This window comes from Labrus bergylta, chromosome 6, assembly GCF_963930695.1.
Source record: "Labrus bergylta chromosome 6, fLabBer1.1, whole genome shotgun sequence".
Classification (NCBI taxonomy): domain Eukaryota; kingdom Metazoa; phylum Chordata; class Actinopteri; order Labriformes; family Labridae; genus Labrus; species Labrus bergylta.
Window position 1 is genome coordinate 14,660,492 of NC_089200.1, and position 19,588 is coordinate 14,680,079.

At 37.5% G+C, this 19,588-nt stretch overlaps 3 protein-coding genes across 3 annotated transcripts; all 3 read left to right on the plus strand.

The window, feature by feature from the left end:
• Positions 1-123: 123 nt before the first annotated feature.
• Positions 124-5,681, plus strand: LOC109977371 (5-hydroxytryptamine receptor 3A-like). The gene is made up of 11 exons (XM_065955802.1): positions 124-844; positions 958-1,007; positions 1,100-1,154; positions 1,231-1,394; positions 1,739-1,783; positions 2,110-2,216; positions 2,737-2,906; positions 3,156-3,319; positions 3,992-4,202; positions 4,442-4,627; positions 5,112-5,681. The coding sequence occupies exons 1-11, from the start codon at positions 688-690 to the stop codon at positions 5,390-5,392; spliced, it is 1,590 nt and encodes a 529-aa protein (XP_065811874.1). The 5' UTR covers positions 124-687; the 3' UTR covers positions 5,393-5,681.
• Positions 5,682-6,596: 915 nt separating this feature from the next.
• LOC110006094 (5-hydroxytryptamine receptor 3A-like) lies at positions 6,597-10,572 on the plus strand. The gene is made up of 8 exons (XM_065956338.1): positions 6,597-6,959; positions 7,136-7,180; positions 7,283-7,389; positions 7,717-7,886; positions 8,009-8,169; positions 8,774-8,984; positions 9,370-9,579; positions 9,671-10,572. Exons 1-8 carry the CDS (start codon positions 6,813-6,815, stop codon positions 9,952-9,954), a joined length of 1,335 nt encoding a protein of 444 aa, XP_065812410.1. The 5' UTR covers positions 6,597-6,812; the 3' UTR covers positions 9,955-10,572.
• A 712-nt stretch (positions 10,573-11,284) lies between these two features.
• LOC110006093 (5-hydroxytryptamine receptor 3A) lies at positions 11,285-19,306 on the plus strand. Its single transcript, XM_065956340.1, has 9 exons — positions 11,285-11,411; positions 12,768-12,928; positions 13,046-13,090; positions 14,449-14,555; positions 15,187-15,356; positions 15,477-15,637; positions 16,303-16,513; positions 17,093-17,302; positions 18,296-19,306. Exons 1-9 carry the CDS (start codon positions 11,357-11,359, stop codon positions 18,574-18,576), a joined length of 1,401 nt encoding a protein of 466 aa, XP_065812412.1. The 5' UTR covers positions 11,285-11,356; the 3' UTR covers positions 18,577-19,306.
• The last annotated feature ends 282 nt before the right edge of the window (positions 19,307-19,588 follow it).

Sequence of the window (19,588 nt, forward strand, 5' to 3'; positions counted from 1 at the left end):
TATACACAGATAAATCTGATAAATACGGTTTAAAGCAACCACATAATATGATAATTAATTGTTCTAATCTTTTTGATGTGATGAGGAAGTGTGTTAAATGCTGCATTGAGCTCTAACGGGACAAGTACAGAGAAACATCTACTAACATCCACCACTAAATCCTGATTGAAAATCCTCCAACAAACTGTGGTTACTAAGATAATAACAGGCTATGTGGTCATAGCCTGTCCAAAAAGTGATATTTATCATATTTAGTATGAGGTGCTAACTGAAGGAAAGCCTTCCTTAAGTAGCTTACTGTAGTTAGAATCAGGACTAAACAACCAGTTGATGGTTTTGATGATTCTTTGAAGTTAGTGAAACAAAGTGAATCGCTGTAAAATATCAGAAAAGCAGGAAAATGAATGAACCAGTGTGTTGGGCCAATCTGACCCCGCTAGCTGTTTTGAACGAATGAACCCCTAGAATCGACCAATAGGGTTTTTACAGTACTCCAAACAACCCAGAAGTATGATCCAGGTAATAAAAACCAAAAATATGTTTACACAATCAACCCAGCACCTTTTTTGATTTTATTTGCATTCAATCAGCGTGTGTGACACTTGTTGCAGATGTGGTGAGTCTTTGCCATCTGCAAGTCACACACTGTGGTGCAACACATGAACTGTGGTTTTTTCTTTGTTTTGTATGAAACCACTCACAGGGAAAGGAGCTGCGTTGAAAAGTTTTCTGTTTCCCACATCATTTGCCGGGGATTTGTCCACGTCACGCTTGGTTTGCAGTGGCACTATGTATAACTTGGCCACGGAGGGTGAATTTAGTCTTGCAAGAAATAGCTTGACAGGTAAGTGGTTTGGATGCCTTTGCTGTCTAATGTTGTCATGCAGCTGTGAGATTGTTATTCAGTGTCCTCTACAGAGAGTCAACACTGAACATACCGCTTTCCTCTAAAAACAGGTGAAACGCTAACTCCAAACATTATGACATCCAGGGACGCTGCAGTGAAGGTAAAGTATCTTTTTCAGTATCTTATGACCATATTTTTTTATGAATCCTTTTTTTGTAACTGATGTCTTCTTCTGCTTTTTTTTCATTTAAGTGGCTCCCTCCCCAAGTCAGGCCCACAATGGTTGTGATTTTCATTCTTATACCAGGTAGGAGTATTAAGCCTATCTGAGGCAATCAGTTTGGGTTACTCTGTGTAAGTTCATTTTGTTGTTCTCTAATCAGCTTTAAGCGGTGCCATCGATGTTAACTGCTCTGAGTCAAACCAACAAGCCCTGCTGAAGGCTCTGAAACCATTGTTTAACCTGAAGGCCATACGCCCTGTGATGAACCTGACGACCCCTACCAACATCATGACCTACTTCACCATGTATGGAATACTGGGTGTGGTAAGTTCAGCTCTCAGTAGATTGAAATAATTAGTATTATGCTGTACACTGTTAATTGTCTATTAACTATGTAATAGTAAAATTAATTTTCCTGAGAATGTTTTTTTTTAATACAACTTACAAATGTACAGTACTCTAAAAACACAAGGAAAAATATTGTTTGCACCAGTTTAAGTTTAATATTGATGAACAAGTCAGCACAAAAGTAATGTGCAATTGCATACTGTCTTCAACCACCTGTGACTGAATTAAACCTCTCTTTCATTTTCTCCACTGAGACTACAAGATTTGTTTTGTCCAAAAAAAAAAACATTGATAGTAAAGTCGTTCTTCTTGTCTTCTAGGATGAAAAGGCTCAACTCTTAGAAACATACATCTGGCTGCATTATGTAAGTAAATCAACTTGTTTCCAAATAACCTTATTCAACATCTATTTCAGCATCATTTTGCCATCCTTACAATTGCATTATTGTCTAACCCCTTTAGACTCTTAATGTTTATACAGTATATGTCAATAGGCCTGTAAACTGTAGTTTAATGATAACACAACCTTTAAAACGCTTGTTGTCCGGCTCTTTGCATGAACAGGCGTTGAATTCCTTGAATTTGCGCAGATACTGTGAAGCTCACTTTGAATCTGATTGTGATTGCTACATAAACTTAAGCTGAAGCCATACAAGTCAGTTTTGACACCAGTTTTGTGTTTGTTTTTTAGTGGTGGCAGAATGAGTTTGTCAACTGGGATCCAGTCCAGTGCAGCTCCAAAATGATTTCCCTTCCAAGATCCATGTTTTGGGTGCCAGATATTGTCATCAATGAATTGTGAGTTTCAATGACTTCGATGTACAACACTGTCCTTTAAATAGAAAGAAGAGATTCTGAAGAACAGCTATGTACGGTAGAATTGACCAATTTTAAATGTCAGATGATAAATGTTAATGTCCCCAAGCATAACAGGGTGGCTCATTTATTTGTTGGTGTCTGTATTCTGTCTCGATACTTTTTGTAAAACAAAAGAGCTCTATAGAAAATAAAACTAAACATTTAAGGACTTTTGGCTTAGCAACAATTGTTAGAAGCATCAATCTACTGTTTTCATTGACTTTCTTTATATAGAAGTGATATTCTCAGGAGTTGACATATCTAAATTCCTCACTGCTCTCAATGTTGACATTAATTGACCAGGCAGTTAAAAGAGCACTTTAACTGGAAGATGAGGTGCCCAGTCTTGGCTGTGTAAAAATATGGAGCCCCAAAAAACTAACAATCATTGCATGACAGTTGCATGGTCTCATTTTTCACATATTAACTCAAACCTCCACTGCTTATCTGACTCGTGCAGCATGGATGAAAACACAGCCCCCATTGTCCCGTACGTGTATCTGTACCACGACGGCAAAGTCCACGATGCTCTACCAGTCAGAGTTGTGAGCTCGTGTAACCTTGATATCTACACCTTCCCATTCGACGTACAGAACTGCACCATGACTTTTAACTCCTACATACACTTCGGTAAGACGCTGCACCAAATGTCTCATTTACCATCTCATTTTACATGTCCTTTAATCCATAAAGCATAAGGAAAATAAATGAAAAAATACAGAAGATGATCGACATGAGTCATATTTGAAGGAAGTTAATCGATCTAAAACCTTTTTTTTAAAGGTCTATTTAATGTAATTAAACTCTGCTGTGTAATATGGGCATGTAATCTTTTTGGCCTTGACCTTCCATGATAATATATTTCTCTGTGCTCTGCAGCCATGGACATCCAGATTTTGCTTGGCAGGCCTGCAGAAAACATTACATTGAACTCCAAGAACGTGATTACCACTACGGGGGAGTGGGAGCTGCTGGAAATCACCTCCTACAAAAACGAATCAGGACAAGATAAGAGTGACTACATTGATGCGCTTATATTCAATGTAGGTGGATTCTGATCATTCTAAATGACATCTCAGGATGAAATATAAAAGTATTTATCTCAGTTAAAAACAAGCAAACCTTGTTCTTATTGTGTCTAAAACTTTTGCCTTGTAAGTCCAACATATTGGTAACTTTCAAACCCATTTCAGTTCCTGAGTTGTTCATCTGTGGTAAATGTGTGGAGCGAGTTTAAACAACAGACCTCACACTCACATCTGTCTTATTTTGTTCTGAAGTTTACAACAACATTTTTAAACTTTTATTTTTTCAAATACCTTGTTGCAGGCTGTTTTTCTACATTAAGTTGTACAATTGCATCACATATTTTGTTCATCCTGGCACAATTTTATATATATTTTTTAAACAAACAAGAATACATACAACATGGAAGAAAACAAAATAAATGAAAAATAAAAACCGAGAGAATGATTTTTTAACATTTAAGCTATAACTGTGTGGCATTAGATGAAAACTTTGAAAGATCACAAGGCTATTTTCTTAAATCTTCTGCTTTCTTCATGCTGTCCAGTAGTTTTTATATACTTTGAGTTCATCTTAATCATAAAGGCTGTCTTACATTACCAAAGTAATGATAGCTATCTCTATATTATAAATTCCAAATGAACATGGAGGTACCTGACAACGTTTTTTGTCTTTCTCTCTCTTTGCAGGTCCGAGTGAGGCGCCGGGCCACCCTGTACGTTGTGAACTTGTTGATCCCCAGCTGCTTCCTTATCACAGTCGACCTCTTCAGCTTCTTGCTGCCTCCTCAGGCTGTGGACCGATCCTCCTTTAAGATGACTCTGATCCTGGGCTACACCGTCTTCCTGCTCATCATGAACGACCTGCTGCCCGTCACTGGAAACAGCATACCTCTCATAAGTCAGTTTTAAAGGGTGTATTTTCTCTAACAATCCGTTTTTGAAGTTAACTTTTCTGTATCCTAATGAAAGAACTTTTCATGAAAAACATTTTTTTTAAAGATTTTGTTCACATTGACTTTAGGCAAGATCACAGTCTCTACAGTGCAAACCTTAATGACAGCCACAATCTCTCCCCTCACTCTCTCTCTCTCTCTCTCCCTCTCTCTCTCTCTCTCTCTCTCTCTCTCTCTCTGCCAGATGTGTTCTTCTCTCTCTGCCTTGCTCTGATGGTGACCAGTTTACTGGAGACCATCCTCATCACTAACCTGCTGAATGGCTCTGCTGATTTCTCTCCCCTTCCGCACTGGATCCGTGTGATTGTCCTACAGTTCCTGGGCTGCGTTGTTTGCCTGCCTCAGAAGACAAAAGAAACAAAGCGCTTCGGTACACAGATCATAGGCAGTTTCTTGTAGACTCTTATTTCATGTTAAAGAGAAACAAACAGATAAATGTATTTGATACAAAGTAGTGTGTCTATAAATTGTGAAATGAGTTGCGTAAGTGGAGCAATGTTAATGCTCAAAAGATAAGTGTCTCTTTATGTTTAACTACAATTTGCTTCAAGTTAAAGTAGTATTAACATTTCAGGTTGTGCTTTTGTTATGAAAAACAGCACAGCTGTTATTATCTTTAGAATTAGGCTGCACGGCCAATCATAGTCCTGCTCATATCCAGTACAACAGCACAACCTTGAGTGTGATATTGGGCAAGTGTGAAATTTAGAAAAAAAAAAGTGAATATAGGCATACAGTGAAGATCAGATTAATCAACATGACTGCTTATTCAAGTTCACCACATGTATGAGTACATTTGAAAAACGGCATTTTCCGGATTGATTTCTCTTATACTTAAACTTTTTTGAAACTAGAAATGCCTGTGGTGGCAAAGCGGACAGCGAATGAAGGGCCTTCAGATGTATTGGGGTCTGGTGCCGAGGGCAGGGCCGTTCAGGAGCTGAGGAGTCTGGGTAAGGACCTCCAGGCCATCCGTCTCCAGGTGGAGAAGCAGATGGGTCAAAGCGAGAGCTCTGAAGAGTGGATCCAGGTGGGTTTCATCATTGACCGCCTGCTGTTTGGCCTCTACATCCTCTTCATATCAGTCAGCTTCATTACCATCATCATTATCTGGGTGAACTCTTACAGTTCGTAGATAACTGTTGTCTAAAGGGCTCTTTTAATGTAGCTAGTGGCTAAAATTTGTTGAACTTTTAATATATAATCTCATTTGTAATGTATGTTGATGATTTGTTTTGGAGCCCGAGCATTTATACATATAGAAAGTTACAATATCATTGTTAGTGATAGCGAATGGTTATATTCCAACATTAAATTAGCTCTTCTTCATTAACTAGATGTAGCTTAAAGCTTTTGTGTAATATTGTACCTTTTAAAATTGAGATAACCATTGTAAACAAAATAAAATCACTTGAAAAATTTCATTCGGCTTTTATTGACGTTTATTTCACATTATATTTTAATATGACAGTATACCACGACTCAAAGTTAATCTGCACAAAGATTATAACTGGTATGACAATAAAATTCTCCCCCAGCACAAAAGATAGATGGACAGATCATTTATTGATCCCGAGGTAAATTCAAAACAAACAACATGAAACATTTGTTACATCTAACAACAGCCGCTGAACACCCCTCCCATACGGATATATTAACCTGCCTGAAGAACCCCGACAGAGATCAAAATGTAACCCGTTCACATAAAAATTAGACATATGTCATTTTCCTAAAAAAATGTATTTGAACTTAAGGTAATCAGAATTTCACAAAGTGCGCCAACTCAAACTTTTCTGAAATAAGCATATAACAAATATTCAAATATATTTAACGGATGAGTTATCATCTAACCCGGCTAAAAATGTATTTAAAAATACTTAATGCTAAGTTTTTTTATTTATATTTTTGGCCTGATGTCATTAGCTAATGCTTCTTCAAAATTGAACTATCCTTTAGTATTTAGGTACTCTAATGACTCAAATTTCAAAACTTTGAAAAGAGTAACTGAGCACTGACTCTGACCACTAGCACACCATCAGACTAACAACCGCTTTTGACCCAATGTTGATGTTTTTAGTGCTGCCCGCTGAAAGTCAAGCCTTCTAAGGTTCTTTTCGTCTTCATCTCTCTACTCTTGTATGGTAAGTAAAGCTCCTATGAAAACATGTTATATATGTTTACCAAGTGACCAGCAGCTGATTATACTTTTTTGCTTTTTTTCTATAAGTTGAGTGTGCAGCCATGTCCAGTATCCCTGAAGTCAGAGGATTTAGAATTTACTGAGATATTTAAATGATTAGGCAAACTTAGACCGGTGTGTACCATCAAATAAAGGCAATATTTGAGATATTTATTAAAAATTATTTGGAAGATGTAGACTTAAGCCCTCTAAATAACATCTAAAGGTTTTTTAAATAAAAAAGACACCTCTTTTTTAAACAGAGTCAACCTGCAGAGAACAGTGTTTAGGACCAATTGTTTACTTATATGAGGTCTACTCCAGCTATGATAATGACACCTTTTTTCTTCCCTTTGCAGCCCCGTGCAGCCCCGCCATGCTGAACTGTACCCGACCTGACCCGCTGTCCCTGCTGGAGGCTCTGAAACCGGTGTTCGACCTGGGTACCATTAGACCTGTGACGGACATGTCGACCCCAACCAACGTCACCATTGACTTTATCCTGGCTGGAATTTTAGGAGTGGTAAGGGGCACTAGGTCAACCTAAAAACCATTCACTGAGTTCATGTTGGACTTCTTCCACTTGTAAAGAATGTAAACTCCTTTTTGTCACTCAACTAGAACATTTCACTGAGTGTAACAGGTGAGAGAACGGCCATTAGAAAAGAAAGCATAAAACCAATGTCTGTTCTCTTTCAGGATGAAAAGGCGCAACTCCTGACGACGTATATCTGGCAAACTTTGGTAAGAACTTTCTTTACAAATAACCACACAGAGTACAAGGAAAAATATGATTGCAGTTTCTTTGTTCTGCTATGTGTTGTATCTGTCTGATTCATGATGCAGGTGTGGAGAAATGAGTTTGTCAGCTGGGACCCAGAACAGTGCGGTTCGTCGTGGATTACAATCCCAAGGAATCTGCTCTGGGTACCAGATGTGGTTATCAATGAGTTGTAAGTACTATATGCTATGTTAAGGCATCTTTAGCTGTCAGTTGAATAAATTATTTTCATTGATCCCAACATTAAAGACACGTATTCACTGACAGGTTTACAGAATTATATTCAACTCCCCGTCTGTGAAGGTTCTCAGATATCCAGGTCATGGTAATTTTACATCTAGATCCCGGTGACAACTGGACTTAGTTGAAGTACTTCAAGACTTTCATCTTTCATCCAAAACGCTATTTTAACTGTATTTACTGTTAATAATCTTACAGGGATTCACACACTACTCTGATTTTCCCAACACTTTCTTTTATGTGCTTTCTCTTCCTGTAGTATGGAGAAGAACTCGGCTCCAGTCGTCCCGTACAGCTACCTGTTTTCTGATGGCCGTGTGATAGATAAAATGCCTGTCAGAGTCGTCAGCTCCTGCAGACTGGACATCTACACGTTTCCATTTGACATCCAGAACTGCACTTTGAGCTTCAACTCCTACTTACACACTAGTAAGTATACACCAGTTATCCCTTGCTGACTCTTATATATTCTATATATTTAATTGAAATGGGTTTTTTATCTTTTAAATGGAACTAGACATACTGTAGATTGACTTGATTTTTTTTTTCAGTTTCTGCTATCTACGTCAACCACTCGCCCATAGAGAAAATAGTAGCACTCTCTAAACAAGTGATGACGTCTAAGGGTGAATGGCAACTGGTCGGAATCACAGTGAAGACGTACATATATCCGACTACATTAGGAGATCCTTACCAAGAGGTTCGCTTCTATGTAAGAAAAGATAACTTCACACTTTACCCTTTCAAAGTGCCACATTATACTGTTTTGTTTCTTTGAACAACAGGGAGGATGGTGGATTGACAAGTCAGGGAAAGAGTTTAGACTATGTGACTAAATGCTTTATAATTTGTGTTTGAAGAATTTCAGGGTCAAAGTTAAATATTAAAGGGAAAAATATGATTATTCACAGAGATTTAATGATGTGAACAGTAGCTAACAGTCACTAGTGCAGTCATCAAAACATAATAAAATGTATTTAAACCTTTTTTATTGAAGAAGATTTGTTTTTGTATCTTAACATTTTGACCCAAACGTGTTGAAGGATGTGTTAAATGTCAACCACTGTATGGAGTCTGCAGTGCTGATGTAAACTAGAAAGAGCTTTCACAAACAAGATGTTCTTAATTGGACATGTGTTGTCTTTTATTTGGCAATATAGAAAGGAGAAAAACAATTAGCTTTACAGTAAAGTTATGTCATAAAACCATCCAGCCAAAGCTGTTGTGCACAACTCTAACCTGTGTTAAATTACAGTGTACCCCAAGCAGCAGAAAATTAACAAGTGAAGTCTACCATTTGCTGTGGACTGTTTCAGGTCTCAGTGAGGCGCCGGGCCACCCTGTACGTGGTGAACTTGTTGATCCCCAGCTGCTTCCTCATTACAGTCGACCTCTTCAGCTTTGTGCTGCCTCCCAAGAGCGTCGACCGGTCCTTGTTCAAGATGACCCTGATCTTGGGCTACACAGTCTTCCTGTTCAGCATGAATGACCTGCTGCCCATCACTGGGGACACCATACCACTCATAAGTCAGTTTAACTAACTAATGTTTGGGTCACTAGAAATTGTGATTTTGCATGAATACTCTTGGGCTACTTGTAACGTTGTCTTGCCTGCAGTCTGATTCACTGTGTAAAAAGAACCGATAGGGTATGAAGTGTTTCTGTCTTTTTTAAATGTTCATTTTAGTAAACCCTGCAACTGCCAGATCTTACCTGCTTACTATGTTTAGCGTCTGTGCTTAATGAATTAGCCTCTACTCTTCATGTTATTTAAAGTACGATAATTGTATACATTTATTACTTACTTAAATGTATAGACTTTCAGCGTGCTACAGTGCTTTGTTGTTGTTTTTTTGGTTTAGCCTGCAATGTAAAGGATCATTTTAAAAAGCATTTATCAATATTGTCCTAGATGTGTTCCTGTCTCTGTGCCTGACTATGATGGTGGCTAGTTTACTGGAGACCATTCTCATCACCAACCTGCTGTGTGGCTCCGCCCACTACCGTCCTGTTCCCCGCTTTGTCCGGGTGTTGGTTCTTCAAATCCTGGGCCGCCTGGTGCTGCTTTCTCCGAAACCCAGAGCTCTAGAGGACAGGGTCATCCAAAATCCTGCTGCAGGAGGTAGGATGACAGGCCTCAGATGTGGTTTTACAGGGAATATTATTCATGTTGACATGTCCATTGACCTCCTTCCTCAACTCTTCTGCTACAGAAATAAAAGAGCCCTCTCCTGTGGCAGAGGGCAGGGAGGCTCCAGAGCAGAAAGGACCACTTGAAGAGGACAAGGCCCTGCAGGAGCTGAGGAGTCTGGGAAGGGATCTCCAGGACTTCCACCTTCAGCTGAAGCAGCAGCTGGATGGAAACCAGGGCTCAGAGGATTGGATCCAGGTGGGTTTTATTATAGACCGTCTGCTGTTCGGCCTCTACATCATCTTCATATTAGTCAGCTTCATTACCATGACTGTTATCTGGCTGCAGTCATACAACATATCCTAAATTAGTTTTGAGTTGATTTTATTCTCCTAATTTGTTGGATTTTGTGTTTTTTTACTGACAACGTTTGTTCATAAAACTCAACTTCAACTATCACAGTTATTCTTTATTATTTCACCTTCATATTATGTAATTATATAGTCCAATTTTGTCTTTCTAGAAATGTATACATTTCAAGCCGCTGCATTACGTCTTACAACATATGGATGGATGAGTAACAATTAACACTCAAGAGTTTGAAAGCTGCTGATCTGACTGTAGAATAAAATACTGTTGAGAATTGTCATCTATGAACACTGTATTTCAACCAGTTTACGTTCAAGTTTTCCATCACTGTTTTTATTTGTCCTGATTAATATATTGTATCGCATTAGGTTTAAATGTCCCAGAATTATATTGACAAAATGATGTATTATGTGTAACTTGAATCAGTCATAAACATCAAAGATTTCTATGCTACATGTTGGAACATGGATTTTTTTTTCGTAAACTTCTTCAAAAAACATCTATTATCTGTTACTTTCTCATGCTTTGTTTATTTTCTATCTGCGCTGTTCAGCACTTTGGATCAACTGTGTTATGTGTAAAGTGCTATATATAAATAAAGTTAATTTGATTTGAGTATTGTTAATGTCTATTCCAAAAATAACTTTGATTTTATTGGCTTTGGGAAGTTTTGTGATTAGTTAAAAGTCAATCTTAAACATCTTGTCAGTTATTTTAAGCATACAGAAATCTGAATTGACTTTTTTTCATCCTCTTCCATGCTAATTATATGCTAAATATATGCATGTTTGAACAAGCATTCAGTCTTCTGTTTGTTTCCCCTCAAGCACATGACGCACTTGGCCTCTGACATATGAAACTCTCACACAAAAAAAGGAATACTCATTCATACTTTGCATTGTTTATTCAAACGAGTACTCAACACACAAGAATCAACCTGCTTTCTATGATAATATCTGATTTCCTTCAGATAAATTAGTGAACATGAGTGCAGAGCTTAGAATGTTTTTACACAGAAAGGTTTAAAAACTGCTGACTAAACTGTATGGAGGGATGCATCACCACTTTGTTTTAACCACTATACCTGTAATAAAACAAATGTCCTTTAGCTGAGGCTTTTTGTGTATGACGCAAATATAAGCACAGAATCAGATTTATTGCATGCTTAGCTGAAGGCGTTCAGTGTTTGAAAACTGCACAAGTCAAAAATGACATTTCAAAAACAACAAGCAGCAGACATCCTTGTTTGACTGGTTTTTTTTTTTTTAAAGTGTGCATGTGCGCAAACAATTCACAGAGAAAAAAGTATATAGTGGGTTTTGCCAATTGGACAACTGACAGACCTTTAGTGTAAACTGTTGAAGTTTTGTTTCTTCTTGTGGAAGCTGACACTCACAAGATGACTGAGGTAAAGACAGCTGAGCTCATCTTCATCTGTCTGTCACTGCTTCAAGGTAAGAAATAAAAACGTTATAATCTTCTAAATTACTTCAATGAAAAGGAAACTTTTGAAAACTGAAGTAAGGCCAGCTGACTTGATTTGATGCTTTAACTTGGATATATTCTAAGAGACTTTTGTTAGTATTAAGAATACATAAGCCTCATCATGAAAACTATACATAAAAAATCTCACTGGTCAATTTTTCAAGAGAAAAAGTGAAATAACAAATATAGCATCATTTTATGATATGATTATAGCTGTCTTAACCTTTGAACATATCGTACATATTTGCAAGAGTTGCAAAAGTCATTCCACACATTAATTAAAAGGTGTAAAAGAATGTAGTGAGTTTTGTTAAAGAAGTGGACTTCACTCTTTTCAAGTAAGACATAAAAAGTAAAAAGAATTCAAGTAAAACAATGCACTAAACTTTGAGCAAAAATAAAATAAAAGTGAGATTATTTTTATTATTTTTACAGAATGATAAACCTGCTTTTTACAACCCTAATTATGTTAACAGTTAAGTAACCTGTAGCAGCTTTTAAGCTGAGAGGCACACGTGTCAATAAAGAGTCTTTAACTATGCTAGCAGCGCTGATGATGCTGTTAATGCTTGAGTTGAGTGCTAACATCAGCTAACACACTCTCATTGACAATGATAGCATGCTGATGTGTCGCAGGTTTTGTGTTTACCATGTGTTACACCCATTTACAGTCTATGGTTACACCTTAGTTTAGTGAGTTAGCATGCTCATTTGTGTGCTAGTTAGCATGCAAATAACTTGTGTTAATTTAATCTTTTTTTTGCACAAAAGTCATGCAATTGTTATTGACATAAAATAAAACTTTCACAAGGAAAGAGAGGAGAAACACTTGTGCTGTTGAGTTAAGAAACGCGAGGAGAGTTTGCAGGGGAATATCAGAAGAGCAGCAAGCTGCCAGCATTGAAATGAGGAATGTGGATCTTCTTGTGAACGTTGTCGTACATTTCAACTAGTAATCTCCAGTTGAGTCCTGACCATTTTCACAGCCTTAAAAAGCATGAGAGAACCAAGGCAAAATGTAAAGAGGGTAATTTACCCACTAAGGGGTGACCTGAAACCCCAACTGGTTCTTGAAAACAAAGATATCAAATGAATAAGAAACCTCAAAGTTTATCTCAGTATCTCCTAATGAATTCACTTTTGAGTCACTTTGATGTATTCCAATGTATTACCTGCATCTGATACAAAGCATTTTGTTAAAAATGTTCATGTTTTCCAATTGTTTACACAGCATACAAAGACATATCTGCCAAACCTAAAAGTATACTATGTTTTGTTTTGGCATAATCATGAACTTTGATTCTACTTTCTGTGTTTGACTTCAGGTTTTGCTGCAGCATTAAACTGCAGCAGCCCATCACCTGAATCCTTGTTTCGCGCACTTGAAACAGAATTATTTCCCAAAAAACTGCTGCGACCTGTAAAACGCTTCACAGATACACTGAATGTATCGGTTGACCTCACTCTGGTGGGACTGTTAGGAGTGGTGAGTCCATGAGCTAGGCAATACTCTTATTCATGCCTGCTCATTAACATGTATAACTGTATCCACTGAGTATCTGTGATTTTGTCATTCATGATCATGAACATGTCTTATCCCCAGGATGAAAAAGTCCAGACCTTGACAATATTCATATGGCAAACCCTGGTAAGCTTTCAGAACTCAGAAAATAATCATCTTAAAGAGGGTACTTCTGAAACTGTTTTTGATGTACAGAGAAAAAGGCCATGACAATAGACACTTGGCATGTCCTAAAGAGTAAAGCTGTATGGTCAAGTTATATCATGCAATACAATAAAACAAGCTTCAACTCAAAGTTTGACTTCCAGACTGGTAAAAAGTCCAAGACACTTTTTAGAAGAAAATGAAAGAAAGGGTCAAAACAAGCTTAAGAAACAATGCCAAATGAAGTTGAGCAAAGAGTCATCAAACCACAGGTCAGGCTGGTTGATTCAGACAAGGGTAAGTGAGTTAGTGGTAGTAGATTGTCACGATCCATGTTGTCTGTTGTTGGCTTTTCATAAGTTTGACTGACAACAATAATATTTGAGAGAAAGAAACAGATTCATCCTTAAGTATCTAGTGACACAGTTCAAATGCTTTCACATTGTAATTGTTTGATTGTTGTATTTGCATATTTATCTATGTGTGTTTATATTTAGGCATTTTGAAGGTACATGTACATATATACATGTATTCTTTAAATTAATCAGTAGCATGAGTACAGAGGAACTGAACAGGTTCAAATGCCACTGCCATGAAATGAACAATCGCATTATCATTATCAGAATCAGAATCGGGTTTTATTGCCAAGTACATTTACACGTACAAGGAATTTGACTTGGTGTATTGGTGCTAAACAATTAACAAGGAAATAAAGCAGAACTAGCAACAACTTCAATAATACAGTAGAAGAAGCTATTACAATATATAAAATATAATAAAAAAATGTAAAATATAAAATAAAATAAATAAAAGACACAAAAATGTACAAAAGGTGCAATGTAGGAGCTGTGCAGTGGACTATGAGAAAAAAAATCTTTCAGTGTATGTAACCTACTCACAGAGTGCATGTAAGGAAAATACATTTAAAGTTCAGTGGGTGTTAATGTAACGCATAAAGAACAGTTCAGCATTCACATTACTTTGATGTTTTTCTGACTGTGGGGCTGATGAGAGTCTGGGTTATGTGGGAGAAGGGGGGAGGGCATTTGTTAGAAGCTGTCCTCACCCTGTCATTGTGTGTTCATGTCTTGTCACGTCTGTTAGTACTGTAATGTTATGTGTTAGGATGTAAGCTGTATATTGAATGTTGTGTATCTATGTTAATGAGTGTTATGTTGGTTTTTAAGTTGTAAGACGACGCAGTCACACTGTCATGGTTTTTGCGGACCCCAGGAAGAATAGCTGCGGACATTCTGCAGCTAATGGGGATCCTAATAAACAAAACAAAACAAAACATGTTCTATGCTGATTACCCCATGAGTTTCATCTGTTTACCCTAGGAGTGGCAAATAGAGGGACTAAGTTGGGATGAGCAGGAATGTGGAACTAAAAGGGTCTCTATACCTCGGGAACACCTTTGGATCCCTGACATTCTCATCACTGAGTTGTAAGTTAAAAAGGATGTTCAGTGGTCTATTAACTTGTTCAACCATATTTAGGAAATATATGTTTTAAACAGTGGTTGTTGGGCTGCTTGCTTTACGTTTTTTCTTATTTCTATCAAATTGCCACAATTTAAATGAATCCTAAAAAGATTCGGTAAGAACTGTACCAAGTTTGAAATATTAATGGTTTAGTAAGTTATCAATGACAAAAAAAAAGTCTTATGGGTCACATATTATGCAAAGTACACTTTACCATGGTTTTGAAACATTAATATGTGTCCCTGTCTACAAACCCCCCAATCATTAGAAAAGTCCCCTCCGTCTTTTGCCTGCTCCACTTTTCATAAAATGTGTGCTCAAGCAAACTGTTTGGAGATTTTCCCTTTGTGACATCACAAAGGCACGTAACCCCTCCCCCAGGTGGGTGACACTCCCACAGAAACAGTCTGTTCTGAGCAGGGCTGAAATAGAGGGGTTTATAGGCATGATAACATACAGGATCAGAGGCGAAACTTCACTAATATGTTTTGGGGAGCTCAGAGATTTATTTCAACTCGTTTAAAAGGAGTAGAATATGTGACCTATGCAGGTTTTTGTTTCTTTTTTAAAGTATGTTCTATTTTTTTTTTTCAGCATGGATGAAGATGTATCTCCCAGAACTCCTTATGTCTACTTATACAACACAGGTCTTGTACATGATGATAAACCATTGAGAGTGGTCAACACCTGCAAATTAGTCATCTACACTTTCCCCTTCGATATGCAAAACTGCTCCTTTACTTTTCAACCCTTTCTACACTTTGGTAAGCCAGCAAAAAAAAAACTAAAACTAAATACACTTGTTACTTTTGAAGCAGGGCTTTACCAAAAAAAAAAAATGTTAAGGCTTATTTTCATTTTTTTTTTACATAAATCTGTTCCAGCTCAAGACATAACATTGATTCAAAGCCGCACAGCTGAAGAAATCCTGAAGGAGTCCTTAAACGTGTTGAAAACAAAAGGGGAATGGGAGCTTATAGATATAAAAGCAGCTCCAAGTACTCTGGAGATAACAGAGGGAAGCTTCTCTGAGATCAAATTCTATGTAAGCACTTTATTTTATTCTGTATCCACCTTATGAATACCAGTACTTATCTGCGTAACATCACTTCTTAATACGCTGTGATACCACAAACAATGTGAAGAATTTCAATGTAATTTATGTGATTTATGTCAGAAATTTGCCATTGTTATTTTGTGAAATCAGTCAGTGAAAAGATGACACAGTAGATGTTAAAATGTGGCAATGCCGGGGTGCTGGTGGCACAGTGGTTAGTGCGCGCGCCCCATGCATGGTGGCTGTGGTCCTCCAGGTGGGCGGACCGGGAGTCCCACCTGTGGCTCCTTTCCCACGTGTAATTCTCTACTCTTTCTCCATGATTTCGGACTCTATCCACTGTCCTATCTCTCCATTAAAAGCCCAAAAATAAATCTTAAAAAAAAATGAAAATGTGTCAATGCCAAAAAAGCAGGCAAGATGAAAGTGGACCTTTTTTGTTTTAAAATAAATAAGAGGTAAACATAGGGGGTTTATGTTTTTGTAGAAGCATATAAAAAAGAAGAGAGCAAAGGGGGGCAAATGGATCCTCATGACCACCAATTCTCCTAAGGGGCCCCTGAAAAAGCATGTGAAACTATGACAAAGATGTATATTTAGTTTAAAAAGCCTTGCTTAAAACCTTTGTCTTTGCTCTTGTGTCTCACCCCAAGTTCATTTTAAGACGCAGACCGATCATCTACGTGGTGAACCTGCTGATCCCAAGCTGCTTCCTCGTCACAGTGGACCTCTTCAGCTTTTTTCTGCCCCCCCATAGTGTGGACCGGGGCTCCTTCAAGATGACGCTCATCCTGGGATACACAGTGTTCCTCCTCATCATGAATGATCTGCTGCCTGTCACCGGGGAAACAACACCTCTCATCAGTGAGTACTTTGAGTGATACTGTACTGAATTGATTCAAGAGGGAGATTGAAGAAGCATGCGAACTTCTTTCAGTGGAAGCAAGATTAGCCCAATACATGCTCGTATAGTGCAGGACAAACACCAACAAAGTCTCAAAAGATTCTATCAATGTCTATAAATGTACAGTACGAAGTAGCTTAAATCGAAGCTGTTTGAAGAGACAGCAGTAGCACTCCTCTGTGACCCAATAAGGCGTTAGCATTTTGAATCACACACAAATCCATATTTCTATTTCAGAGGTGTAATTGCACATTTTGAACACACAGACATGATACATACAATATATTTCTAGATCCATTGTGACTTACACTTAACGTAGGTGCCCTGAGGTCTCTCTCCATTTAATGGCCACATCATCCAATAATATTATCATAGAATCACTTGACTGGCCTCATTACGTAGATGACACACGTCTTGCTGCCTGTCAAACAACACCTCTCATCAGTGAGTGATAGAACATGAAGAGTAAAGTCCGAATGACAGAGCTCTCTTTATTCATTCCTTTTCCATTTCTATTTTTTTTTCTTTGTTTCCTGCAGACGTTTTATTCGCCCTCAGCCTCGCTCTGATGGTGGCCAGCCTGTTGGAGACGGTGTTTGTAACTAACCTGCAGTTCAGCTCCAGCCAGTACCGTGCGGTGCCTAAGTGGCTCAACATCCTCGTGTTGCAATATCTAGCTAAGGTCGTTGGTCTCCCTCCAAAAAAGAAAAGCAACCGGGTCACTGTCTCTCTACAGCCACCCAATATTGGTATAATAACAGTTTAATACTGTTCTGTTCTTAATACTGTGCTTCTACAATATTTTGTTTGCAACTCATTTGAAAAAAGTTATAATGATGAGTAAATTAAGCAGAAAAGGTCATACTTTGTTCATGATCTTGCAGGTTTTTAATTGTGCAAAAATATTAATCTCAAGATCCACTGAGCTTGTCCAAAGATATACTTTAAAGTCCACATCAGAAGAATTAACCCTGAAAACAACAAAAGTCAGCAAGCAGAAAAAAAAGCTGAATGAATTTTGAAGGGCTATGAAGGGCTTTTTCCTCAACTTGAAAGATTCTAGCATTGGCATTAACAGAAAACTGGCAAATATGCTAGTGATACTAATCAAATCAAGTGTCAAAAAGCATGCTCTTTTCATGGAAATGTGTTTTCTTAAATTGGAGACACATCGTTTAAATGGTTGACATGAAAATCTTGACAGGCAAAGGAGAACATGCTAACAAAGGGGCCTCGCCTTGTCTTTCTTATGAGACATGTTCTGAAAATAACTTCTCACTTTGAACCAATACAAAAACATGTGAGTCTGTGTGCTTGGTATTCATTATTTAGAAGTGTAAAATTAACAGGTATACACATGAAGTGTATCAGTTGAACAAAATAATTGAACACAATACACTTGTTATCTCGTAGGGATTCTTCAGCAGATTGACTTTGCTTCATGATAAAAGCATTCACACTCTGGTGAAAGAATTAAAATAAGCAATCCGGTCAAACTGTGTTTTGAAAATGTTTTAAAGGCAGATGTTTTTACAGTTAAAGTAAAATTTTTCAGTGACGATTAGACCTTTTTGAAAGGTTTTTCAAGTTTGCGGAGGTCTTATGGTTGGTCATTTTTTCCCAACTGCTGTTTATTCTATTTCTCAACAGGATGGCAAAATAGTTTTTTATTGATTACTGTTTATACATTGTTTTTCAGAATTGATATACTTACTTTTACTTTTGATTTTTGATGTACCCAGAAGTCCATTCAAGCACCATCTCTGCCAAAGATCTTCAGAGTGTCTGCGCTGATAAACCTCCTTCGGATCCCGCTCTGGATGAACTGAGGAAGCTGAGCAGAGATCTCGCAGCCATCCGACTTCAGATCGACAAACAAATCGAGGGAAGCAGCTCTTCCCAGGACTGGCTAATGATAGGGATCGTTATTGATCGTCTGCTGTTTGGTATATACATTATCTTCATCTCGGCCAGCTTTGCTTCCATTATATCCATCTGGATCTGGAATAACTCCACATTATGATGTGCCGGGAGAGCAGAATAACACAAGCGCACTTTAGTATTAATAATATGTTAAGTCTGACCAATAAGAAGCTCACAGTTAAAATCTGAAATTTTTAAAAAAAGATGGAGAAAAAATAAAATGCAGAAATTTTAAAATTCTTTTCAACAATTTTAATTTAATCCCAAACTCAATCTTGAGCTGTTAATCTTGAGCTGTTAAGCCCTAATGGCCCTGTTAATGTTTGTATACATATGTGAATTAATTCAAGTGCAAGTATTTCACTAATATTTATGTCAATGTCACATCCCAGCTTACTCTCACTTGTGTGCAAGACCTCTGCCGCTGTCATTTGTCCAATTTGTATCACCTTCAACACGCTGAGGTAAAAGTATTAAAGTCTAAATACAAAAACAAGTCTTCGGAGTGATTCTAAAGTACTTTAAATGTAGCCTGTAAATGAACATGTCCAGCATTCACTTTTAAACCCCTGACTTCAGTGAGTCAGCGGTTACTGCAGCACTTACTAATGATAAGCACAGGTTTGCTCAGCTCTGGAGAATAAAACTCCCGTAGGTGGAGGTGTTAAAAAATACAATGGATGAGTGGTTATCATAGGTGTTCAACAACACGTTCTGTACATGTTTTTGATCAATCTGCAAGAAAGCTCAATTTTGGATTATTTATTTTTTGTTGCATGTCTATTATTGTTAATATGTACATGAAGAATAAATGTCCTAACAGGAAATGGCCTGCCCTTGTACCTGTTTTCTTAATTTTTTAAAGACTTTTTTTTTTTTTCAAACATACCAAAATGAAATAAATCTTGCATTGCTTTCATTTTTAGAGGTATAGTGTGTGTGTGTGTTTGTGTGTAAATGTCTGTATTAGTTATGTTTAGGGCTAAAAAGGCAAAGCTGTGTACAGTCAAATAATGAAGACTTATTCCATGTTCAACAAAAAATGTAGTTCCTAGTACAAGATGAATCACAGAATTTCAATTATTTAAACCACGGGTTAAGATTGTGTAACG